The sequence below is a fragment of the Histomonas meleagridis genome (assembly GCF_020186115.1).
Source record: "Histomonas meleagridis strain 2922-C6/04-10x chromosome Unknown contig_44, whole genome shotgun sequence".
Lineage (NCBI taxonomy): Eukaryota > Parabasalia > Tritrichomonadida > Dientamoebidae > Histomonas > Histomonas meleagridis.
The window spans coordinates 1,059,497-1,081,336 of record NW_027150887.1 but is presented as its reverse complement, the minus strand read 5'-3'; the positions used below and the strand labels follow the sequence as shown (position 1 = coordinate 1,081,336).

Sequence of the window (21,840 nt, the reverse complement as noted above, 5' to 3'; positions counted from 1 at the left end):
CAAAATTCATCTTCATTCCTTTCTTTTACGAAATTGGATTCCAATATCGAAAACCAAGGTAAATGTAATTTAAGTGAAGAAAATTTAATTTATCTTGGAAAAAAATGTATATAATTCAATAATTATGAGATCTTCTCGTTTTTAGAAAAAGAAGGAATGAAAATAAATAATGAAATCATAGAAAATATAGCGTCAAAAGGAAATACATTTATAATAAAAAGTGTAATAGAAAATCAACAAATTCCAAATACAATTTTAACATATTCAGTTGAATCAGGAAATATAGAAATTGTAAAATTACTTTTCGATAAAGGAATTGATATTAATGCAAAAACTATTCATTTTAATAATTTAAAATATGTTTTAATAATTTAAAATATGTTTTAATAATTTGATATATGTTTTAATAATTTGGAATATGTTTTAATAATTTGAAACAGCACTTCACATTGAAATTGCTCAACAGTTAGGCTTCAGAGAAATAAAGCAATTGCTTAGGGAAAAAGGTGCAAACAACAATGGGTTTTATCAGATTTAACATTTACATTTTAAAAATTAAATGATAGCACTATATTAAACAAAATTTTTTTTTAATGATCTTAATAAAATTTTCCGACTGACACCAAATCATTATCTTCACCAAAAATTGAAAAAAATATCGAAACAAGAGTTGATATAAACATTCTTCATTTTTCCTAACCATAAGATTTAATTTATATATAAATTTATGTTTTTTATAATCTATACAAAATAGAACAAAAATCAGAAACGAAAACTTTATTTAGCTAAATAAACATGCATCTTCTCAATGAAGTTATCTTGAAGCATCCAACTCCTTGTAAATCCAAATGATTGTTCAGGAGTTTTAGTATCAAAGTATTTTGTTGTAGGAATTAATTTCCATTTTCCATCATCACCACAATATAGAAGTGCAAAGAAAAGTGCAGTCTTATTTTCCTTTGCTGATAAATCCAAGTATAATATTTCATAATTATCAGAAAAATCAGTAATTTTCAAAGCTTTGCGCACAGCAGTGAATGGAAGACCACGGAATGCTGTAATTGATATTGCATGTGATCTAACATTCGATGGAATTCGTGCAAGTTCAATTCTAATAACTTCAGCATCTTTATCAGTTGAACTATTACCAACTTGATTATCACCACAATGATGAAGGGCACCATTGAACGCATTTGATTTCCTAAACGAAACAGAATCAACCATCTTTAAGTCTTTTTCAAATGCAACAACTGTGTATCAAGATCATTCTTTGTAAGCTAATATTAATTGTTCTTGGGACTTTTCTGACTTTTACATGCTTCTTCAATAGTGAGAAAGTGAAGTGAATCAAATTCTAAGCATGGTGGAACTTCTGTTTCATGAACAGCGTGTGATTCATTTTTCTCGTGATCAAAAGGAGAGCATTTTTGTTGGTTATCACATCACATTCATAAGTATCTTCCTTACAATAAAAAACAACATCATGTCCATTATGACAGTGCTTTGCACAGTTCTCAGATATTTTCTTGTTGCATGTTTTGCATTCTAATGAATATATTTTGCATTAACGTTGGTCCTGCATTCATGCCCATAGGCATGCCATTGCCTCCTGTTCCCATTCCAAATCCAAACATGAATCAAAGTAGGGCTGGCCCACGGTTTGAATCTCAATATAAAATCGATAAGCTCGTTAAAAGCTACTTTTTTTAATCGATAAAATCAGGTGTCCTTATATTGTTCGAAGTTCAATTAACAGAAACGGGAAACGAAAACTACATTTGATTTGCTCCCTTTATAAGGGTAATTATTGTTGCGAATCTTATTTTAATATTAAAAGGAACAAATAAAAATATTAAATTTCATAAGGGCCTTTGGTTACATAATCATACCCTAGATGAAAGAATCTATGGAAAATTAAAATTATTATCGAAAGAAACTCGTGATGAAATTATTGGGTTACGAAAAATAGGATTAAGTCCTGGTATGACGAGGATTAAACTTAATGTTATGATTAATCCAATTCAATTTTATAACATTAGTAGAAAAACTTTATTAGAAGAAAGAAACAAAATTTCTTTAGATGAAACTCTCGAAAAGTTATCAATAGATATATGGATAATGGATGATATCTCGTACACAAATTTCCAGGAAATGCATATTGTACCCATCTTAATCGTGGATGAATTTAAAAGTCCATTAATATTAGGATTTTCATGCATTTCAGATCGAACAGAAGAATCATTTAAAACAATTTATGAAGATATATTAAAATACACCAAAAGCGTAAGTGTTGGAGTAATGGATAGATACAGATGTCAGGCAAACGCATTCTATGAAATAACCAAAGCAAAAATAGTATTTTGTTAGAGGCATATTAGAGAAAATATAAAAATAACTCAAGGTGGATTTTAAGTTCTTTTGATGATTTCATTCATTCTAAAATTTCAGAATAACAATTTATTGAAATTATTGACGCAAAATTAGAGAAAGAGCCAAATCAACATTAAAAATTATTAATTGATGATATTAATGCATGTAGTCCGGGAAAATTAAAAGATTTCAAGCTTCTTGGTATCTAAACCACCAATTTTATTTAAGGTCCATTTGATAACAAAAAGGAATTAATGTATCATAAAATTTTAGAACTTCTGCTTGTTCTTGAATCTTTTGATATTTGGGCGGAAATGCAAAAGGAAAATCATTTTGCAAAAGTTAGAAAAACTGGTAAAACTATTATAGAAAAATGTGAAGTGAATTCATTAGGAACAATAGCAATTGAAAATATAAATGAAGAAATGAATCAATTAAAAGATGTTTGTATGCTATTTGATGCAAAAGAAATAGATAAAACTAACAAAATTATAGATAATTGTAGCTATTATCATTTGACAGAATTTGGTATTCCATGTTTATGTAAATTATAAGCACAAGAATAACAATATTAATTTAATGAATAATGCTGACATACCAGAACTTCTTTTGATTTATAATTCAGAAGAAACCAACACACAGAAATGCAAAATATCATTTACCAGTACGATGTCTTTATTTGAAGGAATTGCCTCAAGAATTGCTGGAAATGATGAAAGAGTTATCAAATCGACAGAACAATTTTTAAACTCAGTAAAACAAATACCACCACATGGTGGAGCAAGAGTAACAGTTCCAGCTTCTAATGTAGGCATGAGTTTTAAACCTTCAAAGAAGAAAAAAACAATGATATCTATGGGAGAAAAGTGTCATAATAAAGCTTCTGAAGAGAATATTTGTGAACTTTTAAAAAAAGAAGGAATTACTTTGTTGAAAGAAAAAACCTAAAGAAGCTGCTATGAAATTTAAGTAATTATATACTATATTTCAAAATAATGGAAAGCCAAATATTCAAGCATTATCATATTTTGCCTTATCGATTATGTGGGCACACGATAAGTGTAATTTTTTTAATACCAGAAATTCAAAGATTTTCTTCTCATCCTTTATTTAATTCAATTTATAATATATCTGAAGCATATGATCGAAGAGATATTGTTTTATTCAATAAAAAGAAAGAAGAGGTAAAAAGAATATATAAAGATGATTTATTTAATGAAATATTAGAAAAAATAAGAAAATTTGTACTTGAATACGCCATAATAGAATTCTGTTTCCCTTTTGATCAGTTAGAAATTTCCTATATAACTCGATCATTACATTCTGGTATCGAAGAATGCAAAAAAATAAATTTGAATTTGATTTTAGATAATAAAATGAATGCATTAATTGATCATTAATGCAAAATAATCAAAATATTGTCAGAAAAAAGAGAATCAATTGAGATTTATATTGAAAATCAAAATAAATATCAAATAAAAATTTTATGCATTGATTAAAATACTGATTTATTGCAAATGAATTTTATATATTATTTTCTATAATTGATATTAAAAATTTACTAGAATTGACTTTAAACATTTACTTTTCTACAAATTTACATATATAAATAATAATAAAAATAAATTAAAAAAATTTACTTTTCTACAAATTTCTAAATTTATCATATATAATAAAAATTATATTATGGGAAAACATGAAAATAATATATGCTGATTAATGCGTTTAGTTTTTCATTCTGATTTTCATCATAAATCTTATCAAGCACATAATATAATATTTATACTTTATTTTTCATAATTCAACAATTTTTTATCTAGTGCAATTACCACTTTTCTTGTTAGCCAAATCATTTTGTATAATTGTTTAACAATTTTTGCGTGTCCTTTTGGCTTTTTCGATGTGAATTTTCTTCTTTTCTTTCGTTCTCGTAATACAATTGTATAGAAGCCAATGTTGGCAACTTTTGCGACTGAGCATTAATTTTTCTCAGAACACTTTGCAAATAGTTCTGTAAATTTGTCTCTTCTTCTTCGAGATTCGCTTTTTGCTTTTCTAACTCTTTGTTTTTCTTTATTTGCGCATTTAGTTCTGCTTCAAAATCTTTTCTTTGTTTCTCAATATAATTTCGTAATTCCTTATTAATGTTTCTTGTTGAATTAATGTTTTGTTTACTACGACAATGTTTTAATGTGTTTATTATTTCTTTGGCTTGTTCAACTTCATTGTTAGTGAAAGTGAGTTCTTCTTTGGTAAAATTATGTTCGCTTCGTTCTTTTTCAAGAAGAATTTGTAGATTTTTTATCTCTTTCTTAAGTTCTTTATCTTCTTTGGACATATTTATATACTTTTTCGGAATCGGCTTATTGATTTCACGCGTTTTTTGCGCATTTTTTTGTTGTTTAATTGTCGTTTGTGCTTTGATCTTTCGAATGTTTTGTTGAACTTGTTGAATTTGACTATTGAGTTGTGCCGTTTCATGTAACTGTTGTTGCCTAAGCTCTTTAATTTGAGAATCTAATTCATTTATGGTGGATAACATATTATTTTTGGATATTTGTTCGGTTTCTATTATTTGTGATAACTTTTGATTGGCTTCTTCAACTTGCTTACGTTCAAGTTGAATGTCTTTGATCTTTTGGTCAATTTGAGCAACTTCTTCACAATAATTTGTAACTTTGATTTGAAAGTCAGATTCAATTTGTTGAGGTAAGTTGTTATACTTTTTAATGATCTTTTTGATTGCGGTTCTAAGGAGTAACTCAAGTTGAATTGGAGACATATGTTCAAATTTTGATTCAGTCTGCTCAGGAATCAATGACATTGAAGTAGAAAATTCAAGATCTTTTAAAAGCTGATGAATTCCATTGTATGCTTGAAAAAGACTTCTAATTGAAGATTTGGATCTTGTAATTTTATGATCAGTATCATTTCCAATACGATGATAATTAAAATCTTGATTAGATAGGGTTGAGTGAGGCAATGTCAAATGTTTGGGATTTAAATGAGGTACAGGTGAAAGATTTTGCTCACTGCTCAAATCTGAACTTGCAATTAACGGACGAAAAAACTTTTCAACTTTTGTTCCTCCATTTCCAATAACCAAGGCATTCTTTGTCCATAAAAAACATAAACCATAGCGAAGCAATACCTTATTTTTTGCGACACGTAAAGATGTTGAAAATATTAATGATATGAAAATGTATAAATATTACTTAAAAAAAAAAGAAATTGCTAAAAAAGGGATGTTTATGTCACTCAAGAAATTCACTCTTTGTTTTCCTTCTTCTTGTTTAAACCAGCTTTGGCACGCTTAACATTACGAAGGAATTTGCTGTTCATTCCCTTTGTGAACCAAAGTTGAACATTCCTGGCCTTTTTGATACCATTGCGGTGCCATTGGTGACTTCTGTTGTGAGCAGATGTATTGCTTCTCTTAGCCATTTCAAAAAAGGACGGCCAACTCAAACCGTTGACAAACGGTTTATTTGGCACACCCCAAATTCGGCCGTTTAAGCAACCAATTAACTTAATTTGGGATGGAAATCGAACAGCAAACACAACAAATACAAAATGAAATGAATCTTGAATCCCTTAAAACGATAATTCAGAAATATCAAAATGATAATACAACAGATATCGATACAGCAATTTTAACCATTCAGAAAGTATCTCAGCTTTATAGGCAAAGGAAAAAACTCCATCAAATTATATGTTCTGCATTTTCATCTCGATTTCCTGAACTTAAACTTATCGTACCAGATTTTGAAAATTATGCCAGAGTTGCCAAATTTTTAGCTAATCACGACAAAATTGAAGAAACAGAAATTTGTAACTATCTCACACAACAACAAATTGTTTCTTTGAGTTTAGGCCTCACCACAAATCTCGGTCCTGAAATCACAAATCCCTCATTTTTTGCAGCATGTGATCTCCAAATTGTATCATCTGAAATCAGCAATGAGTTATCAAACATTTCCACCACTGTTGCATCACATTTTGCACCCAATCTCTGTGCATTAGTTGGATCTGAGAAAGCTGCGCACCTTATTTCTTATGCAGGAGGTCTTCGCCAGCTCTCGTGTACACCTGCGTGCGACATAAAGATGTTTGGCTCCAAAAAAGTCGGGCTTCAAGGTTTCTCAAGTCGAAGCACCAACAATTACCAAGGCATTTTATATAAATGCGAAGTCGTACAAGACACAACGCCCGAATTTCGAGACTCTGTATTCCGAGATCTCTGTAATAAAGTCGCACTTGTTAGTCGCGTCGATGCATCTGGAAATTACGCTGACGGTTCTTATGGCGAACAAGTGAAAATGAAACTTACGAGTCGCCTCGACAAAAAGATGAACAATAAGACACCGAAATATATTCGCCCGCTTCCTGTGCCCGGATTGGAAAACAAGAAAACACGCGGAGGAAGACAGAAAAGAGCCAACAAGAAGAAGTTCGGTATCGGTGAGGAGCTAACAAACAGACAAAAGGTCGCATTCGGAATCGGAGGACAATTCGATGAGATCGGTGTACAGTACGGAAAAACAGCGTTGGAGTCATTCAGGAAAACAAAGGCAAACGTAGACGGCGCTTTCCAACAAAAAATAGATAAAAAGTTAAAGGCAATGGATAAGGCGCACAAATGATTTAATAAATGTTATGTTAATGTCGATTCTAAATTTTTTATTTTTACCATAAATCGTGTTGATATTGTTTAAATTGGTGAATTATATTTGATTAATTAGTGAAAGTGTATAATGTCGTCCAAATCTTGATTTTATCCCTAAAATTAGAGTTTTCGTCATTTTTTTGGGAAGCCAATGTGGGTAAATTCACTGAAAATTGATCGGTTCATTGTAACTTGTCAAAATTTCTGTGTGGAAGATGTGCATTCTGGGTAACTCAGAACGATGAATGGGTTTCGAAACTTTTTCAGTGCACGGAACGTTTATCAAACGAGTTAAAATGATTTTCGAAACTCAAATTTCGAAAGACCACGTGAATATACATCAAAATTTAACATCTATTTATTCACAATATGTAGTAGTCCATTATTATTTATGTGAAAATTCTCTAGCAGATATAGTATGGAAAGATAAAGAGTTTTTTATTTTTTTGCCAGTGCTTATGGACGGTTAAGTGAACTTGCATTTTGAAAATCCAGAATACAACACAAATCCAAACAGTTTGTAATTCAAAATCGAATTCAAGAGGGAAAGTTTTTCAAAAAAAGTTTACTTTGCAAATGAAGACCAATGGTAACAAGCAACAAGTAAAACCAAAACTAAAGAAAAAAAGAAAAACATTTACATATGAAGAAGACCAAAGCCTGATTGAGCTTGTCCAACAGTATGGAACAAAAAACTGGGAATTAATCTCATTTAAAATAAAAACTAGGACTCCTAGGCAATGTAGAGAAAGGTGGAAATTCTATTTATCGCCAAACGTTAATCGTTCACCTTGGACATTGGATGAAGATCAAATATTATTTGAAAAATATAATGAATATGGTCCAAAATGGACAATAATTTCCAAATATTTCCAAAATAGATCAATTAACAATGTTAAAAATCGATGGAATTCTATTATAAGGAAAATTAAATCGTTAAAACTTAATGAAAAATCAGAAGAAGACTTTTATTATTGTGGAAGAATGATAACAAAAAGTAGTTCATATTTGCAAAGGAAAGATGTGAAGAAAAATCAGATTTCAATTGAAGAAAAAAGGAATGATCAGCAATTTGATCCTTTGGATTTCTATCAAATCAGTAATTTGCTCAACCAACTTCATACGCCTGTATAGTTTTATGTAATATTCCGATTGTTTGTATCAATAAAATGGTTGAATGAATTCCTGTTTGTTGGCGATTTTCGGTTTCTCATTGAATTGTTACGCCGAATTGTGCAATTTGGTGGGTTGTCATTTGAAAAATTTCAATTTGTCTTGAATATTTCTAAATTTCAAGAAATTTTCTGTATGGTAAAAATTTTTTCAGTGAGTAATTTCATCGTCCAACAAATTTCTGTCATTTGTCGGATTGCAAAACCGATATTATTAGCACTTTTTGAATACTTTTGAATGAATCTGACAAAATCTTCAAAAACAACAAACATTGATTTATTTCTGAGATTAAAATTTAAACTCTCAGCAAAAAATTAACCATAAACCCTATGGCAACTGCATTTTATTCCTCATTTTTTCAAATCCTTACTGATCTTTTTTATAGTAAAAACAGATATGAAACATATTTTACATTCAAATAAAATTTATTAAAAAAAAAATGAATAATTATTGTATGTTTTAAACCAACATAAGAAGGTAAGTATTTGCAAACAAAGATTTATTGTTTTTGCATTAAAATTCATTTAAATAAAATCTGTACACATGCGTTTATGATCTTTTATATGAAATTTGTTTAGCAAAGTGATGATGTATTATATAATATATTAAAAAAAAGTATTAATTAGATCAAATGAAAAAGAGAAAAATTATTATAAGATTTTTTATGTTGTGCTACCTTTATTTCAGGAAGCAATTTTTGATTTTAGTGTTTCGACTTATGGCTGAGTGATGGAAGGATGAGATTTTGCCGCAACAAAAATTTTTCAATGCGGAAATTGAACTTTTTCTTTTTGAATTGAACGGCTTTGACCGATACAGATGGAGTCCATCCCTTTCCAAGTCATATCAGACACGCAAATCCAAATCCAAAATAAATTATTGGACAATATTTTAAGCAGCAAGGAGCCAAAGGATGTAGAATTGGCCTCAACAAAATGCCACCCAAAAATACTTATTCCAACAATTGCTTATATCTATAACTATGCATTTCAAAATTTCCCAGAATCAAATATTACCATAATACCACGAACAAAGGAATCCATTAATTTTCCAAATGAATTTGAACTTGATACAATTAGTCTTGAAATTCATGATGTAGACCAAGTAAAAGTTACTTGTTTTGGCGGAACATTTGATCACATTCACTATGGTCATCGTTTGCTTATTACAGCATCTTGTATTTTAGCTGAGTCTAAAATTATTATTGGAATTAACCATCAAACTTCCAAAAAGAAACTCAACAACCTTATCCAACCTTTCCACCAGAGAGCTTCTAATGTTCTAGATTTGGTTTACAAGATAAATGAAAATTTAATTATTGATATCAGAGCGATTGAGGATGCAGCAGGACCAGCAGGAACTAGCGACGAAGTTGGATTGCTAATCCTCTCTCAAGAAACTTACAGCGGTGGTACATATGTAAACAAAGTTCGAGAGCAAAACCATTTGCAAACGATACCTTTTTATGTAATACCCCTTATTAATAATCGAAGTGGACAAATATTAAGTTCAACCATGATTCGAGAAAACATCAATGAACATATGCAAGAACAATAATTCTTTATTTTCAATTAAAATAAATATATCCTTCTTTTTTTGTCTTGAGTTGTTTTAAAAGGTGTTATTCGTAAAAAATATTTCCAAATTTGGAAACAAAAGAAATGAGAAAAATCTGACTATAGGAGCACGTTAAATCCACACATTCATCAATTTTGTTAATTTAACTTTAACTTAATAGTATGAGATAACTTTGTATTCATAACATACCCTTTATTGCCTCCATGATCCAAAACAAAAATGAAAATTTTAATTTTGATACAAAATATTGGTAATAAGTTTTTCTTATTTCATTTAACTTTATCTTACAAAGGCAGCCAAAAGAAAGGGGAGATATGAGAAAACTATTTGTATTTACTAGATGATTTTCTTTGTTTTTTTTTTTTTTTTTTGATAAACGGTTAAATCGGTTATTGCAAATGGATGACCATCAAACAGAGAATTGTTCCAAAGAAATCAACAGTAGAATAAAAGAGCTAGAAGAACAAAAATGTAAAGAATATCAAAATAATTCCGAAGCCGCATCGCTTCTAGCATATATACAAAATTTATCATCTTTTTTATTAACATCATTTATTAAAGTCCAAGACACAATTAAAAGCAACAACTCGCAATTAGATTTTTTTCTTGATGTAAATATTCTTCCTGTGTTACAAGAAAACAGTTATTTTTCTTCGATGTTAAAACAATATTATAATTTTCTTAATCAATATTTTTCAAATATAAATCCCAATTCAAACGTTATACAAGCAATTCAAGAAATGCACAATTTATTTGATCAAATTATTATTCAAAAAAATTCAAATATATTTCAGCAATTCCAAAATAGCTTTCCAAATGTGATTCATAAATTTGGTGACAAAGTTTGCATTGCAGATCCGGTTGAACAGAAATATTTTATCAAGTTTTCCAGGAATTTAAGTTTCATAAATAAAGAAATAATACGAGATTACATACCAGACACATATTCGTTATCATATCTTCAATATTCCATGAAGCAAGAATCAATTACGTCAGAACTTAAAACAACTTTATCAGATGTTAATAAAACATATCAAGAGCTTTATAATATGCTTATTGAAGAAAAACAATCCAATCTCCTTAAGTCAGATTACATATCAAATCTTCCATATGATATAATCCGCGATAATCCGGAATATCGAAGTTTCCAAGACTTCATCTCAAAGTTCACCCCAATAATCCGAACAAACCTATTCGATCTCAAGCATCAAATTTCAGAGCTTTTCGATCAATTCAAATCTATCGGTCTTATTCTACAGAATTCTTTTTTTGTACCCCAAATTGGCAACGAAGAATTATATTCACTACTTGAAGAAGATAAATCAACTTCTATGGATCTTTCTAAATTACAATTATTTGAAAAGTTAGCACAGAATTCAAATAACTTTAAACCTATGGACAAATTTAAAAGTGTTAATTTTATTAATTCATCATTTCGAAAATTTAATGAAATTTCGAAAACAGATGACATTAATAAAATTACACAATTGATGAGAGAAGTTCATAATCTTCTTCATACAAATCAAACGTCAATACAAAAAGAAATCGAATCTTTGGAATCATATCAAAAAGATCTCGAAGAAAAAATTAGGCAATTTTCACTTAAAAGAGTTTCTAACTCAACTAACATGACTCGAGTAAATGAGTTACGTGCATCTGTATCAACATTGGCACAAAAATGTATGACATCTAAAGAAGTAATCGAAAAAAACGTTTCTGAAACATTAAATAAAAACTTAACCGTCGTTTCGGGTGCCCCAGACATTGAACTTTTTCCAAGCCAAATTGAAAAAGTCGTATCGACCTTTAATGAAAAGGCGGCTGGTTGGATATGGGAAAAAGAAAGATTAGAACAGCAAAAGAAGATAAATTCAGAATGTAAACAAAATATTTCATTGTTGAGTTCTAAAATTAAAGAGCTAAAATCAGAGAAACAATCGAATATATCTGAAATTAAAAAATTGAATAATTTTCATAGTCAACTGAAATATTGTTCAATTTGCAATAAGCGTGTAAGAGATACAATTATCATTAATTGCGGTCATACATTTTGCGGAGAGTGCATTAATACATCAAATTGTCCATTTTGCAATTTGCCATTCACTGAAATGGATATACATAAGATAAACTGGAAATAAATTTATGTGTTAATAAAATCTATATAATAATTCATTTTCATTTTTAGAATAAGTATTATTTACAAAATATTTTTTTTATGGAATGATTAAAACATCAATATTAAGAATTTGAACTTTCATGTAAATTTTATAAGATCCATATTGTCATGTATGGTAAAACTTTATATATCATAATTTTGAGAATTTTTTTGTTTTTGTTTAAATTTTTTTCTTTGTTTTTGTTTAATTTTTTTTTAATTTAAATTAATTGATAATATTTTTCTTAAATAGCCTCATTTACCTTTGTTATGGGAACTTATTCAAGGATAGATTATTATGCCTTTAAATATCAATTGTACACATTTTATTGGATTATTTATTACCTAAGTATAAATTTCCATTCATTTTAAGATTATAACATCAAATGCTTTCTTATAATTCTCATTATATTATAAATTTGGTATATTTCATTTTTTTCATAATTTTCATAAAAAAAAGTAACAAAAAAATTTAAACAGTTATTTTTCAAGTAAAAAGTTTTATAGATAAAATATATTATTTAATTAGTTAACATAATTAAATAAAAAGATCAAAAATTAGACAAACATATCCTTACCAATTGCATCACTTCTAATGCATAAAAGAAGAATTCTTCTCCAAAAAGTCATAAACACATATTTACTATCTCAAACATTTATTATTTAACAACAACAATCATTTGCGCAATTTTCTTATATATAACCCAAATTATTTGTTATTGCCAATATATTTTCATCAATTGAATCGATCGATTCATTTTTCTCTGAATCGTTGCTAACTAAATCAATTGATTCAGTTTCGAACGCAAAATTTTCCATTTTTAGTTCTTCTTCTTCTCCATTATAATTTTCTTCACCTGAATCAATTTTCTTATTTTTCATTTCGTTTAATTTCTGGATAATTTCCACATCGCTTGCGCCTCTTTCCATGTCCAATAGTTCCATCAATGCGTTTCTCATTTCATAGTAATCGTTTTCATTAATTTCTTCTTCTTCTTCATTTGTTTCATTTTTCGTTTCCATTTTACGAAGAATTTCCGCGTTTTCAATAAGTTCTTTTCCATCTATTGATACCATTCGTTCATATTCACTCATTATCTCGTCGCCGGAATAAAGAGATTGAAGTTGTACTGCAAGTGTGTCAATGATTTCTTGCTGTCGTTCGTATTGAATCATTAATTTGTTTTTGGTTTTTGGTGGTTTATTGTGAGATTTGGTACGTAAATAAGGTGAAAAGTATTCGCGAAGATAAAAACGAATGTTTGTGTTGTCATAACCTAAAAATCGAAGAAATCGTGTGATTTGAACAGATGGAGGATCATTTTTTTGAGCTTCTGTGACTTGCTGTAAATGCGTTTGTATTGATTTGCGATTGATATTCGAACTTTTGGGAATAAATCCTTTGATCAAAAGGTTTCTGATATCGGATACATTGGTATCACCTGAACCAAATTCGCGAGCATTTAATAAATCTTTGGATGTGACAACTTCGCCATTTAGAAATTTTAATGTTTCACCTGTAACGATTAATGCAAATGTGCGAAAATTTTGAAGTTTAGATATTGGTGTATTAACTAATGAGAGGCTCTTAAGCTTAGGAAGCTCGGGAAAATTACGGAATGATATTATTGGATTTTTATCTAGAATAAGCTCTTCCAACGTATCGGGAAAATCAATTCCATCGAAATTAATAAATAAATTATCTGTTAAATTTAATATTTTTGTGTTCTTTTTAATGTATAAATAATTGGAATTCTTAAGTTTTTTATGAGCAAATGAGATTTGATTTTTCTTTCTTTCCATAACGTTTACAATTTCCCATTGCGAACAGAGTCTGTTAAAAACAAAATGGATTCCGAATTTTCCAAAATTAATCAAGAACATTTAAAGCAATTAATAGAGTTTCTTAAATTCGAAAAGGCAAATAGAAAATCAACTAAAAGCGAAGTTACAGATGAATTAAATGATCTTCTTGACTCAAGGATTACTCAAGAAGATACATACACTGGAAGTCAAATTATTGATGCTCTTGGCGATGTACCTGATTTTATAGAAAATATTATGGATAGGAAACTTGAACATCAAAGAGATACTATTGTTGTTTTGATTAGAAATGCTTTTTTGCAAGCAAAGGAGAAAGGAATTTCAATTGACCTTTTGGTTCACAAGCTTGAGGAAGAAAAAGGACTCAAAGATGCTCATGATTTTTGTCAATCATTGATTCAAGATCCAGAATCTGTTATGGAAGCAGCTCCAAAGACCGAAAACGCATCCAAACCAACTACTCATGTATTAGTGAATTCAAGTAAAACAATATCTGATTCTACTGATCAGATTGAGGAAGAAAATGCACGCTTAAAAGAAGAAATTCAAAATAATTTAAGCAATTTCCCACAATATGTAAAACTAATGCAAATGATCAAAGAGCGTGAAATTGAAATTCGTGGTCTAAAAGCGCGATTATAAAATTTGAAATTCATTAATTCAAAAAAAAAATAAAACGACTAAAATGCAGGCGAATAATAAGTCATTGGTAACAACGACTTATTAAGTTCATAAATAAAATTTTGTTCATCAAATTCCAACAATTTTTTTCAAGGAACGTTAATTGCGATCAAATTATATTGAAATTAATGTAACAATAGAAAATTTCCTTTTCGAAACAAATTGCATCAGCACTCATGAATTGGGATGGAGATCATTGCAAGGCAACATGGCTTGTTATGCTTCGTATGAGATATAGTTATTCACTTGATGTTGACCCTTGTATTTCTAGCGCATTTATTTTATTACAAAAATACATATTGTCAGAAAATCACGTTATATATGATACATATATTCTCGTTATTACTGCGTTCTTAATTTCTTGTAAGAACAATGAAGTAAGATGCGATATCCGAGATTTGTTTATCTCATTTGTTCGTGGGTGTCAAGAATATTTAGCCAATGGTATTTTCAGTGAGCCTCACCTTGTAGAAATTTTTCAACTTCTTGATATTGGAACAAGAGACAAAATCACAGATGAAGAAGAACAATTAGTAACAAAATGCGAACTTGATTTTCTTGAATGTCTTAATTACGAAACTGATGTTGACCTTCCATTTTTCTACCTCAAAGAGTATGTTTATCCTCATGTTAATTTTAGTGGAGAAAAAGAAAATTCTGATTTCAAAATGAATCTTGAGAAAATTGCTTCCGCATTTATTCCAACTGTTGATTTTTTCAAAGTTCCTCCGCAAGTAATTGCTTGCATTTCTGCTATGAACGTATATAAGAATTTTAAAATAGAAATCCCACCTGAGCTCAGGCAATGGTTTCAAGAAATAAAAGCTCAATTTACAAATAGTGCATTTATAACTGCTACTGAAATCTTTAAAAAACAAATACAATTGCTCAGCAGTAACACAAATAATTGAAATTTACAATTGGATGAAATAACGTATTTTAACGGTTTCCCGGAGACCGTTAATGTTTTGGATAAAATTTGTTTTTTTATAAAAAAATAATTATGTTTACATAACCTTAAAGCTATCCTTATACTCTTAGATATTTCCTTAGGAATTTCTTGTGGTAATCATTTCTGATTAGATCGTTAACAAATTGCTTGTTTTCTTTAGGCTCATTAACAGCTTGATTCTGGAAAACAGATTCTTCGGTCCACTTTTGGTTCATGGAGTATTCAGGATCCATCAATGGATTTGCCGTAAATTGTGCACGCGCTTGAGCTTGAACATCTCTAAGTTTTTGTTCTTCCTCTTCAGCTTTTTCTTTCTTGATACGGTTGAGTTCATTTAGAAGTGCGTTGTTATCATCATCAGAATCAGAATCATCAGAAAAACTTGATTCTGTTTCATCTGCATCTTCATCTTCGAAATTTCCTACTTCTTCAAAGTTGTTTTTTGCTCCTTCAAGGGCTTTTAACTTTTTTTGTAATTCTTCTCTATTAAAAACTTTTTTTTCTCTCGTTTTAATTTTGAGATGACCAGGCATATCTCGTGCCATAACATGCGTTGTTGGTATGTATGCTGCTGCTGGGTTTGCTGACCCTTTCCTGTTTCTGTATGTTGGTCTTCCTGTTCCAGACATTTTTTATTGATTTAAATTCAAACAAAGCCAATGAAATATTTCAAAGAAATAATTGTGAAGTTTACTAGAACAAACTTAGTGAAAAATAAAGATTAAAATTATGATGAATAATGAATTCATTTTGGCTTTACTTATAAGGCCAAGTTCATGACGGCTGTGACCAAATCACCATCAGCATCACGGAGAGCTTGGACAGCACGAGCACGGGAAACATTGGATTGTTGCATAATTGTATTGATATCTTCTTCCTTGAGACCTGTGGCATCAACTTCACCTTCTTGTTCATCTTCAACAACAGTGGCAGCTGGTTCTGCTGGAGCAGCTTCTTGAGCAGCAGCAGAGCTTCTAAGTTGTTCAACAGCCTTTGCGCCTGGGTCTTGCATTTGTGGTTCACCGAAAACGATATAAACATCATCAATGAAATAGACATCTGGTGATGCGAATGTCCACATTATTTGGGCACCCTTTCTCATCATAACTGTTGAAACCTTTTCGAGTGGCTTGAGGTTGTGCTTAAGGAGAGCTTCCTTCATCTTCTTTTCGGCACGTGATACTTTGCGTGGAGCAGCAACTGGTTCTTCAGGCTTAGTTTCTTCGGTCTTTTCGCCTTCCTTGACTTCTTCGACCTTTTCTTCTTCCTTTACTTCTTCAACCTTGGTTTCAGCTGGAGCAGCAGCAGCTTCTTTTTCGGCCATGGGATAAAAAGGCTGACCATCTGTCTCAAAATTACCCTTAAAGGGCAATTCGAACAAGAAATGTCATGTGAAATAAATTTTATTTTCAACCCAAATTATCAAAAAAAGATTTTCTTTGTTGGATATAATTAGCGAACATTAAAAATGTTTTTAGCATTATTTTAAAAAACAAAAATTTATAGTGCAAACATTTTTTTAAATAAATTCAAACAAGTTTCTTAGTTTTGGCTAGACGACGACTCAGAGCAGCATCAACCGCAGAATCTATGATGTCCAAATTTTTCCTTATTGAAGTAACGGAATTTTCAACATTTTCTTTGCAGATACGTCTTTTTTGTTCTGCCATTGCTTTGTTGCGTATTCGTTTGTTGTTTATTCTATTTTCATCTCTTTCGTTTTCGAGATTTATTATTCTATTTAGTTCATATTCTGCAAATTCCAAATTTTTCATTTCGTTCTCCTCTTTCTTCTTTCGCTCTTCTCTCATTTCTTTTATGTCTTGTTTTGTATTTAACATTGCTTTCTGAATTCTTTTTTCAACTTTTCCTTTTATTCTCATTTCACGTATTTTTTTCCTAGTTTGAATTTCGTTTTGTACCTTTTCTTTCTTAAGCCGATTGACTTTTTCTTGTCGCATATTTTGAGATGAGCGTAATTCTTTGGTTTTATTTTCCACAATTTTTGTTTGATGATCTAGCGCAAAACATTCTTGAACCGAATTACATAATCGTATTAATGACTTAACCACAGCATCATCAATTTGTTTGGGTTCTATTCTTTTTTTTGTCAAAGATTGATTTTTTTCATTCGGAGTAATTTTTCTAATCATAATATTTTCAAAGTATTGTGATGAACCATCTGATTCACTATGAAATGGCATATCATCAACTGAGTAAACATCTTGATTGAATTGATTACCAAATTTTCTTTTTCTCATCCAAAATTTTATTTTAAACGTACATGTTTTTTATGAAGTGAATTTTTTATTCGGATGTTCTTGGTTGTAATGTTTTCTATTTATTTTAGTTAGAAGCATAAAATCACCAGAATAAAGCATGAACGAAAAACCAAAAAAGAATTTTTAATATAATATTTTTAATAAATTTCCATCATTAATTTATAATTAAGAATTAAAAATATTAAAAGTATTAAATAAAACAAGTATGTTTCTCTTTAAATCTTGTATTGAATAAATTTAATTCTGCTGAATATAAATATAAAATGTAAATTCAAGATTTTTTTTATGAAAATTAATTTAAAAATAAATATTTAGAATAATAGTTATCTCCAAGAGGGAAATTGTTTACCATTTTAAAAAATATTGATATTGATAAATTGCATATTAAGTAATTACTTATTTACTTTAAAAAAAATCTTATTCTGCAACCTTTATGAGAAAGTTATTTTGAGATACACTCTAAAATAATCTTGTTTATTGTTAGAATTTTGCCGAATGATTTCTTATCCAGGTTTTTGTATTCCTCAGAGGATTAGAAATTAATTAATTATTCAATTCAAGTGGTCACTTTACACAAATTCAAAAAGTAGGAACATGTGAGGGGACAAAAAAGACAAAACCAAAATTTTTGTATTCCATTTTTTATTATTATTTATAATTTTATTATTCTAGAATTCATAAATAAAGTATATTTATATTTTAGATTTTTTATGATTGATTTTGATTCATTCCTTGAAAATTTTTGTTTTAATAACGACCGGCTTAGGAGGTGGTATCGTTAACTGAAAACACTGATAAATGAATTCAAATTTCGTAGAGATTTTGGCCAACCCACACTCGTTAATGCAAGCAAAACCTCCTCTATTTCGCGATCCTTTCATTAGGATGACAAATTCAATTGGGTGCGGGGATGATGAAGAGCGTCCTTTAAAACAAGTAAATCAATACTTGATTCTTCAGAAAATTGGTGAAGGTTCTTTTTCAAAAGTATACCTCGCAAAAGATACCCAAGAGGGAAAATTTTATGCAATTAAAAGCTTCAATTTAAATAAGCTTCAACACATAGAAGCAGGGATTTCACAATTGGAAAGGGAAATCTCTGCAATGCGGAAAATGATACACCCAAACATTATAAAACTCCATGAAGCATTACATGTTGAGTCTACAGATATGGTTTATCTTGTTTTAGATTATGCAGATTGTGGATCACTCCAAAAGATTATCGAAATGGAGTCGCCTACTATCGATGAAATCAAATACATTTTTAAGCAGATTCTTTCAGCTGTATTATGTTTACATTCAAATGGTATTGTTCATCAAGATATTAAACCATCAAATATATTAATTCGTAGTGATGGCCACGCTTATTTAGCTGATTTTGGCTTGGGGCATAGCTTTCGTAGTACAGCTATGGTTGTCGGTTCTCCAGGCTATCAAGCTCCAGAAGCATTAAATGATTCAGATTACACTCAAGACGAACTTGACCCGGCTAAGGAAGACGTATGGTCTCTGGGAGTTTCACTTTTCCAAACTCTTTTCAAGCGCCTTCCATTTACTGGAAATAATGTATTTGAAATTATACAAAATGTTAAAAATAGACCTTTGGTCATTCCAAACAACACAGATCCATCTATAGTTTCTATCCTTAGAGGCATGTTATGCGTTAACCCTGGAAAACGCCTCTCAATAGAAGAAGTAATGAAATCTGATTTTTTCGCAAGTACGAAAAAAATCGATCATTTTAATTTTAAGGTAGGTGAAATACCAACAGATATAACAGAACGCAAAGTAATGTTTTACGGAGCAATTGTATGCGATGCAAATTATTCATTTGCAAGAAGAAGTCTTACGCCCTCTGACTTACTCGAGTCATTGGTTATAACACCTCCATCGAGCTTCCAGGAACATTTGGTGGATATTCTGAGCGATGTTACGAAAAAACAAAGTCAAATTTTCATGTAGTATTTTGAAAAGTTTACGTGTGTAAAATTCTTAAATTCTAAAACTTTTTTTCGGATGTTGTGAAGAAATTGTAGTTCGTGTGTGGAAGTTTTCTCACTATGTGAAGCTGTTAAATACTTTAATTTTTATAGTTGAAGGTTCATATCCTTAAATGAAAGAAAAGATCATTAAACGTATTTAAAAAAAAATTATTTTGTTACAAGGAAATTCACATAAACAAGCTTCATGTACAAAAGCAAAAAAAGATTAAATGTACAAAATGGAAATGAAGAAAATATTCATTTTTTTTGATATCAGATGTATGCAAATATTTAGGTCTGATTTAGTATTTACATTATGTTGGATGTGATGGAGTAATAAGTTTTATACTTTAATACATTTTTGGCGTTTTTTTTTTTTAATTATTTCTTTTGAAAATTCTTCATTATGTAGGATGCGTTGTATTTAGCCACATTTTCACTTGATTTGGATGATAAATTTTAAAGAAATCATTTTTTTAATATTGAAATGATTTTTTTTTTTATTTTAATGAGATCATAATCAAAAAGAATTCGGCTTAGAAACATTTCTATTTTTGTTTTAACTCACTTGTAAAACATCATTATCTCTGTTATTATGATACGATAATTTTTGATCAGTAATTACTTTTTAATTTTTAGGTCTTTGGCCTGTCCCTTTCTGGTAGATGATAACAGTCAGCGCTATAACCACAGAAAATCAATTGAATTATTTCAAAGGTGATTAATCTTTTGGAGGTCAAAATTGAATATATTCAATATTCACAGCGTTATTTGCTGTAGCTTGGATCCCCACCTTCCGATTTAAGAATGGCACCAATTTGGATACCTGATAATGAGGCCCCAAATTGCATGATATGCCACACACAATTCGCTATGTTCTTAAGAAGACATCATTGTAGAGCTTGTGGATATGTGGTGTGTAAAAATTGCTTGACACATAAGGTGATAATGCCCGGAATATCTGAAACGAAACAAGTGCCCGTTTGTGAGGCTTGTTTCTTGGGAATTGTCGTCGAACAAAAAGAAATGATGTTGTTTTCTTTTTGATGATCAAATAAATATTGTGGATTGATATGAATATTTTAAATTTTCGTATAAGAATAGAGAGAAAACAAAAGATGACGTCACATGTGGAGAGTTTTGTGACTAACAGGTTAAGTTACTCAGAAAAAATGGGTTCGTTTTGTTCCGGAATATCAGAGCTTATCGGCTTCTTGTTTACGAAATTAATTGAAAAATTTCAATAAAGGTTAAATTTTTGTACTAACAAAATTGAGCGCATATTCAATATTCACAGCGTTATTTCCTACAGCCTAAAAATTCTGGGATGAGCAGGTGAGATCTTAAATTTTTCTTTTCATATCAATGTTCAGCCTTCTCTTACTATATCTTATCAGTGCCGAGGATTCTGATACCGATAAAATCCAACTTAATGTTACTTTCGATGGAACACGTGCGATATTAAACTGGACTGGTTTCCATCAAACTCAAAATGTATATTATACAGTATATTCATCGATTGACAATGGAATTAATTGGCTTCCTGTAAGTTCATTTGATTATAACACAACACAAGAGGTTAAAGTTCTTAATGTTTATCCTGTTGGAAGTTCTGGAATTACTATTCCTCGAGTAACATTCTATTTTAAAGATGGTTCTACTCTTACAACAGAGAGGTCAGCTTCTTTAAAAGTTTGGATGGAAGGTGGTTATTACGATTATGAAGGACATTTTCCATTTGATGCATATGGTCTTAATCCTTATACAAAAGAACAAATCATTAAAGTCACACCGAAAACAACAGCAGAATTTGAAAAAATCATGTTAGACGAGATGCGTAATTATGATGTAATAGTTTTTGGCACATGGGATGCTAACGGACGTGAATATCTCAGTGATGAAGCAGTTGAACGTGTTAAGGAATATATTAATCTTGGCTATGGAGTTCTTATTGGACATGATGTCATAGGATCTGAATTTGGGAATGAAGTAGGACTTGGGCGAATTGCAGATATGTTTGGAATTAAGCTTGGAACACGACAATGTCAATGGCTTCCAAAAATGTTCTGATGGTACCATTGATCAACATTGGGGTCATTGGTCACAAGAAGTTTTAGTTCAAAAGACAGGATTATTGACACAATTTCCACATACAATTAATCAAGAAAATCTTTTAA

General features: G+C 29.9%; 8 protein-coding genes across 8 annotated transcripts; 5 read left to right on the top strand and 3 right to left on the bottom strand.

Moving 5' to 3' along the window:
- Window positions 1-777: 777 nt before the first annotated feature.
- On the bottom strand, window positions 778-1,224 carry GO595_006615 (TerD family protein; the record flags this gene model as incomplete). Its single annotated transcript, XM_067919988.1, has 1 exon — window positions 778-1,224. The coding sequence occupies one exon, from the start codon at window positions 1,222-1,224 to the stop codon at window positions 778-780; it is 447 nt and encodes a 148-aa protein (XP_067773493.1).
- A 4,685-nt stretch (window positions 1,225-5,909) lies between these two features.
- On the top strand, window positions 5,910-7,013 carry GO595_006614 (Nop domain-containing protein; the record flags this gene model as incomplete). Its single annotated transcript, XM_067919987.1, has 1 exon — window positions 5,910-7,013. The coding sequence occupies one exon, from the start codon at window positions 5,910-5,912 to the stop codon at window positions 7,011-7,013; it is 1,104 nt and encodes a 367-aa protein (XP_067773492.1).
- Window positions 7,014-9,028: 2,015 nt separating this feature from the next.
- Window positions 9,029-9,766, top strand: GO595_006613 (phosphopantetheine adenylyltransferase-like; the record flags this gene model as incomplete). Its single annotated transcript, XM_067919986.1, has 1 exon — window positions 9,029-9,766. One exon carries the CDS (start codon window positions 9,029-9,031, stop codon window positions 9,764-9,766), a length of 738 nt encoding a protein of 245 aa, XP_067773491.1.
- A 4,024-nt stretch (window positions 9,767-13,790) lies between these two features.
- Window positions 13,791-14,408, top strand: GO595_006612 (leucine zipper transcription factor-like protein 1; the record flags this gene model as incomplete). Its single annotated transcript, XM_067919984.1, has 1 exon — window positions 13,791-14,408. The coding sequence occupies one exon, from the start codon at window positions 13,791-13,793 to the stop codon at window positions 14,406-14,408; it is 618 nt and encodes a 205-aa protein (XP_067773490.1).
- Window positions 14,409-15,476: 1,068 nt separating this feature from the next.
- GO595_006611 (putative Pre-mRNA-splicing factor CWC15) lies at window positions 15,477-16,028 on the bottom strand (the record flags this gene model as incomplete). The annotated part of the gene is made up of 1 exon (XM_067919983.1): window positions 15,477-16,028. The coding sequence occupies one exon, from the start codon at window positions 16,026-16,028 to the stop codon at window positions 15,477-15,479; it is 552 nt and encodes a 183-aa protein (XP_067773489.1).
- A 131-nt stretch (window positions 16,029-16,159) lies between these two features.
- On the bottom strand, window positions 16,160-16,723 carry GO595_006610 (NAC domain containing protein; the record flags this gene model as incomplete). The annotated part of the gene is made up of 1 exon (XM_067919982.1): window positions 16,160-16,723. The coding sequence occupies one exon, from the start codon at window positions 16,721-16,723 to the stop codon at window positions 16,160-16,162; it is 564 nt and encodes a 187-aa protein (XP_067773488.1).
- Window positions 16,724-18,524: 1,801 nt separating this feature from the next.
- On the top strand, window positions 18,525-19,643 carry GO595_006609 (CAMK family protein kinase; the record flags this gene model as incomplete). Its single annotated transcript, XM_067919981.1, has 1 exon — window positions 18,525-19,643. One exon carries the CDS (start codon window positions 18,525-18,527, stop codon window positions 19,641-19,643), a length of 1,119 nt encoding a protein of 372 aa, XP_067773487.1.
- A 1,385-nt stretch (window positions 19,644-21,028) lies between these two features.
- GO595_006608 (DUF5057 domain-containing protein) lies at window positions 21,029-21,733 on the top strand (the record flags this gene model as incomplete). The annotated part of the gene is made up of 1 exon (XM_067919980.1): window positions 21,029-21,733. The coding sequence occupies one exon, from the start codon at window positions 21,029-21,031 to the stop codon at window positions 21,731-21,733; it is 705 nt and encodes a 234-aa protein (XP_067773486.1).
- Between the last annotated feature and the right edge of the window lie 107 nt (window positions 21,734-21,840).